General features: G+C 46.1%; 1 protein-coding gene across 2 annotated transcripts in view; it reads left to right on the top strand.

Annotated features, from left to right (window-relative positions):
• The first annotated feature begins 2,910 nt into the window (after window positions 1-2,910).
• The window catches only part of PCSK2 (proprotein convertase subtilisin/kexin type 2), a 271,414-nt gene continuing 268,324 nt past the window's right edge, over window positions 2,911-6,000 (top strand). For both annotated transcript variants that reach the window (XM_028112992.2, XM_028112991.2), the window contains exon 1: window positions 2,911-3,087. In XM_028112992.2, the coding sequence (XP_027968793.2) occupies window positions 2,911-3,087 (177 nt within the window). The remainder of the gene's footprint in view (window positions 3,088-6,000) is intronic.

The following is a 6,000-nucleotide window of genomic DNA, read 5'->3' as shown; positions in this document are numbered from 1 at the left end:
TCCCCTTCTTGCTCCAAAATTACTATTGGTATTCAAAAAAAAAAAAAAGAGCTTAGAAATAGTTAACTTAAAGAAGCTATGTGTGAATGTATATGGATGTGTCTTTGTATTTGAAGTAACAATTCAATGTATCAATATATTTCCTCCACTTGCGTACATTGTTATGCATTTAAAATTGAGCATTTGCATCACAAAAAAACTTCCATTTTCATTTGCTATGCTGTTCTGACAATATTATTATGAACTGTATTCTATGTAAACCACTAAAAATGTCTTATTTTAATCAGCTATCCAGGCTTTATTTAGCTTGTACCCAATTTTATATGGTTTTAATTACTGAAAATCCAAATACATAAGATTCAACATTTACTAGCACTTCATCTTCGGAATTTATTTAGGAAATGAAGTATTGCTTTGTGGTTTTAGAAAAAAATTAATAAATATCTCTGAATAGATGGTAATTTCATGTTCATTTTCAGAGAGATTTAGCTACATTAGCAGTGTTATTTCCCAACACCCATAATCTTCTAAATTGACTTATTTGATGCTCTTCAGATCTATTTTTCTTAAGACTTAGATTTTTATCTCTGTTGCTGCTTTTGAAATGCTCTCCATGATTGTGAATCCATCTAATGTAATTTTCACATTTGGTGCCATTTTTCTCAAATGACAATACAGGGCAAGAAGAATCATTTGGCATTTCTTCATACCAGCCTAGTACTTTGATTTGAAATATGGGTGAAATATAAGGAAAAGAGAGAAAGGAAGAGCTGAAGGTCTCTTAGTAAGAAAAGCTCATGTTAAAATCAAACAGACGGACTATGAGAGGTAAGCTGTGGAGTAGGATAGGGTGATAAAGAAAAAAATCTCAGCAGAAATGAGCTGCTGAGCAGTAAAGAACTGAGGAACCCAGAGCAGCTCTGTTCCCTTTTATTAATACTTTCTCAGAAAGCTTGTCTCCACTTTGGCCCCTTTCATCTTTAGTCTATGTACTAGCACCTTCTCAGCATCTCACTTAGCTTTTCTTAAAGGAGTTCAAGTACTAACACTACTCTACTAAAAATAATTGCATACAGATTTCTTATGCTTCAATCAAAATTTTCAGTAATGTCTGCATTTTTATTTGGCAATGTTTAAAAGGGCTCTGGGGGGAGCCAACTGTGCCAGCAAAGATGATCTGCTCTGAAGACAATGTATCCCATGGCATTGTGTGTATTCATTTCTACCAATACTGATTTTCTTGTGTTGATTCTGACTTCATGCTAAAATGAAAAGGGGGAAGTCTGTTGAAAATAAAACGTGTGTGTATGTAAAATGTGTCAACATTATTCTCTCTCTCCCTTTCTCTCTCCTTGTCTACCTCTTCCTCTGTCTCTTTCTCTCTCTCTGGCTGTACTGCATACACTTAATTAAGCCTCTAAGAAAAAGGTCTCTTACCTCTTATCCAAGTAGAGCAGGATTTTGAACTTTGGAGCGAAATGATAATGGGAATCAGTGTGCATACTCTGTAACTCAACAATATTTGAGTTGCTTTAAAACAATCGCCCAGATTTCTTGGCAGACATCTCGCCCCTGCTTCCTCTCACTGGGGCAGGAAGAAGTGTAAGCCGTTAGTAGGCTGTGAGTGCACGTTTCTTAACTGGATAATTTAGCTGACCCGCTGCCACTTGGCCTGAATTCACCCCAGTTGAGAATGCCCAACTGGAGTCTTGGCCCAGAGCCTAGGATTGGTGGCTACACCTTCCCAAACGCACACCCTCGCTGTCCTTGTGCAACCGAACATCCCCAAGTCTGAGAATGTACCTCCAGGCATGTCAATCCCGGCCGCGCCTCTCTTGAAGGCGGTCTCTGCGGAGCAGCCCAGACTCCGGGAGGAGTCTCATCTAATCACAGTTGCTAGTGGGAGTGAGTCTGATCTCCTGCTAGGCTTCCCAGCTGCTTAGTTCTAGACAAGCCCAGAGCCTACAAAAATATAAATAAATAAATACTAGCCCCCATGAGTCACCCAAAGAAAGCTGCTTTCCTCAACCTTCCCCATGCCGGGAAGGGGAGTAACCCTCCCCCAGGATTTGCCCAAAGTGGTGAGAAGAGGGTTAATATTTGCTTTGTTATTGAGAGAAAGAGAGGCAAGTATGCCTTGAGAGAGTGAGGGAGAGAAAGAGAGAGTTGTTTTGCAGCGGAAAATAAGCAGGGGAGAGGAATAGGGAGAGGCCGGTGCCCCAGCTCCCCTCCGGGCCTCAGAGAGCAGTACACGCCGTAATTCCCTTTCCAGAGCCTTACAGATTTCCACAAACAATGACATCACTCCGGCGCCGCCGACCAGATTACAGCCGGGGGGATTTTCCTGGGAACAAGGCGGGCCCGGGTGGAGAGATGGAGGAGCTCTCCAGGGTTCTGAAAGGGGCGGGGGCGGGCGGGCTCGCCGCGCGGCGCCCCCGTCGGCGGAGGCGGACCGGCCGGGCCGGGGGCGGGCAGAGGCGGGCCAGGGGAGGTCCAGGGCGGGGCCCGCCGCATCTCCGGCCTTCATTGGCTGCTGGCGGGCGCACGTCACCCAGGCTGGTGCTCTCCTCCGGTCCCAGTGGAATTGGAGCCGAGGAGGAGCTGAAAATGCAGATTTAGCCTCAAGCACAGACATACACTCGTTCTTTCTCTCAGATACACACAGCACCCCACATTCGCACCTCTGCCAGCGAGCCTGACTACACGGCTTCCCCGCCAGCCAGATGCTGGAGGAGAACACACATTGATTTGCTGCTTTCTGAGCCCCTAATCAGTCTTTTTCCCAACACAAAGATTTTTTTTAAACAAACAAAAAAACTACATATATTTTTCTATTTGCACCTTTCCTCCGAGTCCCCCGCTCCACCAGCCTGCGCGCCTCTTAGCACCACTTTTCACTCCCAGAGAAAGATGAAAGGTGGCTGTGTCTCCCAGTGGAAGGCGGCCGCGGGGCTCCTCTTCTGTGTCATGGTTTTTGCATCTGCCGAGAGACGGGTCTTCACGAATCATTTTCTTGTGGAGTTGCATAAAGGAGGAGAGGAAGAAGCTCGCCAAGTTGCAGCAGAACACGGCTTTGGAGTCCGAAAGGTAAGATCTCCCTTGCATTTCGCATGTTGTTTCAAAACGGGGGCAGCCTTGCGCAATCTCATTGCAGATTTGCAAGTTTTCTTTCTCATGCGATGCAGATATTCTGCCATGGGCTCTTTAACACGACATTGCCTCCGGTGATCTTTCACGGGTTATGTAATTAAAATGTCCTTCAAATTGTACTAGTAAGGTCATAAAAATAATTTATTGCTCTTTGACTTGGTGGCAAAAACAAGGTAACACCTTTCTAACAATGCCTTGCGCCCGGGCTGCTGTCCGAGGTACCAAGTTCTCAAGGCTGCGTGGGGATGGAGGAATGAAGTGCTGAAAATCTGGGCTTGACGTTGGCAGTCTTTGCCAGGGATGTATCCCCCGCCCCCATCTCCTGGAGAAAGAGTAGTTTCCGACGGACAAGGCTAAAAGCTTGGACATTGCAATTCACCTCCGTGCTTTTCGGATCCCGCGCTAGGAGGACTTCCCTCCCGGTGACTTCGGTCCCCTGCTCTTTTCCAGGAACAACAGCTCCCTGACTGCAGGAGACTTGGAGACATGAACTGGGTTTTCTTTCCAAAATCGGGGTGGAACTTCTCGCCCTCACCCCTGCCCACGAGCGCCCGCCCCCGAAGCGTACTCCTTAGTTAGCTCTCTGATTCTCAACTCACAGCTGTAGAAGCTGGAAAGGTAGATTTTGAGAGGAGTTCCCTATGGAGAAATCGGGGTGTCTCTCCCAGTGTGTGGGCGGCCAGCTTGGCTTTCCCCACGAGGACGCGAGGATCCCTATTCCAAGAAGTTGTCAGAGTTCAACTGTTTGGGCAGCTAGATAAGGCTCCCAACCTAGGATGCCTTGGGACTCCTTTGGCGACTCCAGGGTATCCATTCTGGGAGAGCAGGGGAGAGGAGAGTGCTGGGTGGGAGCCTTGGTTTACCTACTTGTCCTTCTTGCAAAATATCTTGTTAGAAATCGCAAGTGTCCTTAGGGAACCTGGCGAAAGGTGGGGTGGAGTGAGGGTGCAAGGAGAAACCGGGCGAGGGGAGCCTGGAGGACATAGGGATGCTATTTGGCAACCAGAGGGCTGGGTGGAGGTCTGTGGGATTCGGGAATCTCTCCCCTCCCTCCTGATCCCAGGAGAGAGGCTGAAGATGAGCGGCGGGTGCTTTCGTCTGTTGCTTTTGCCTCTCAAGGGCAGCGCGAACTAGGTCTCCTATCAGTCCCTCTGTCCCAACTTCCCATGCCTCCCGCCTCCCTCCCAGGTGCCACGAGGGCTCCCTCACATGCGGTCGGCTCTCCCTCCTCCGTAGGGCGTTGGCAGCTGCGATTTCGACCCCAGGTGCGTTTCAAAGAGAGTAAGTCAGAGGTCTGGGAGGAGGCACCAGTGGCGCGCGGGCGGGTCTTGCAGTAGGGAACTTGTTGCTCCGGGGAAGCGTGGGTGGATCAGGGGAGAGAAGATGCCCTGAGGGAGCAGCCCGCTGTCGTTCTCGCCCGAGTCTGGGGCTGTTTCAATAGTGCCACAAACACAATAAAGAAGCAGACCCTTCTTCCTTCTCACCCCACCCCCCTAACTTGGCAAGACTCAGGACCCAGGAGCCATAAATATAACAGTGATTGTAATATTGATTATTATTACCTGACAACAATAGGGCACCCTTGTGTTCTGGAGTCCTTACATATATTCTTATTTAATATTCTCAACAACTCTGAGGAAGCTACTATTGTTATTAAGCACATGGCACTGATAAGGAAATTGGTTCAGATCAGGGCCCAAGGGGGGGGAACACAACCAGATCTGGATTTAAATCCAGATCTTTCAGAGATAAACTCATGCTATTTACATACCAAACAGGCTAAGTGCTCTGAAGGATGTGTTGGGCTTTGAGGTATGCTGAAAAGGAATGTGGCATCAGGCTCTTTAGTTTTTGAGCCTAAAGGTTCTGCAGTTGATGCAGAAATCCTGTTCTTCTATCCCCATACCATGCACCTTTTCATAGCAAAGGCAGACATTGCTATCTTTTTACTTACTTTCTGGAAAATATGCCCTTTAAAAGGATCTTAGCAACTTAAGCAAATCCAGGTGTAGCTAAGACAGATAATGGCTTAACTTACTAATTCTCCAAGAGGGTCACTCTTTGTGTATAGAGGTAAACAGCTTAATGGGGGCTTTATAGTTTTAATGGTGAAGTTTGAGAAATGAGGTGTAGGGACAATCTCCTCATAAATGAATCTGGATAATTTTGATATACTTACCATAAAATCTGAGGGAACTCATACTTTGGGGTAAAATCAGATACCTAAGGCTCTTTCACCCCCACTCTTTCTTCAAGAGGAGCCCACTTGTTTTGAATCAGCCTCAAACATGTAATTTCTATCTAGGAAAAATGAGTTTTTGCCTTGCCACCTCTCCTCACCTCTCTATAACCCCTCAAAATTAGCATCTCTTACCCAAATCATTTTTGTTCTGATACATATTTAAGTAAAAAATCAGTCTATGGCAGAATGCTTCTGTCTGAAGAATGTTTGCATGATGCCACACATGTGTAGAATAAGCCCTCTTTCATTTCCTTGGATTCTTGTTCTATCCATCCTTCAAGTCTGAGCTCGTACCTTCCCTGACACTATGGACCACAGTGTGCTTTCCCTTCTCTAAATTCCTGTGGGACAAAAAAGCAAAGCCTATACAACAAAAGCTAGTACATTTCATCATTTGTCTTCTAGTCATTTCATACATGTAAGTAAATATGGGTATAAGTATCCTTTGTCCACTTGAAAGTTATTAAATATTCAAGGATGATAGGTTTCCTCACCAAAGCCAGCCTGTTACTGGGTTTGCCAGCCTGTAAAGAAACATCTTTCGTTTTATCTGTTCCTCTAGGTTTCCCAAACACTGTCCTGTCTTGTTTTCATCATGCTGTACTGTA

The sequence above is a fragment of the Eumetopias jubatus genome, unplaced genomic scaffold (genome assembly GCF_037043125.1).
Source record: "Eumetopias jubatus isolate StellerSeaLion01/CBP00866 unplaced genomic scaffold, mEumJub1_p1.0 scaffold_9, whole genome shotgun sequence".
NCBI classification, from domain to species: Eukaryota; Metazoa; Chordata; class Mammalia; order Carnivora; family Otariidae; genus Eumetopias; species Eumetopias jubatus.
This window is presented reverse-complemented; position numbering and strand designations above follow the sequence as displayed.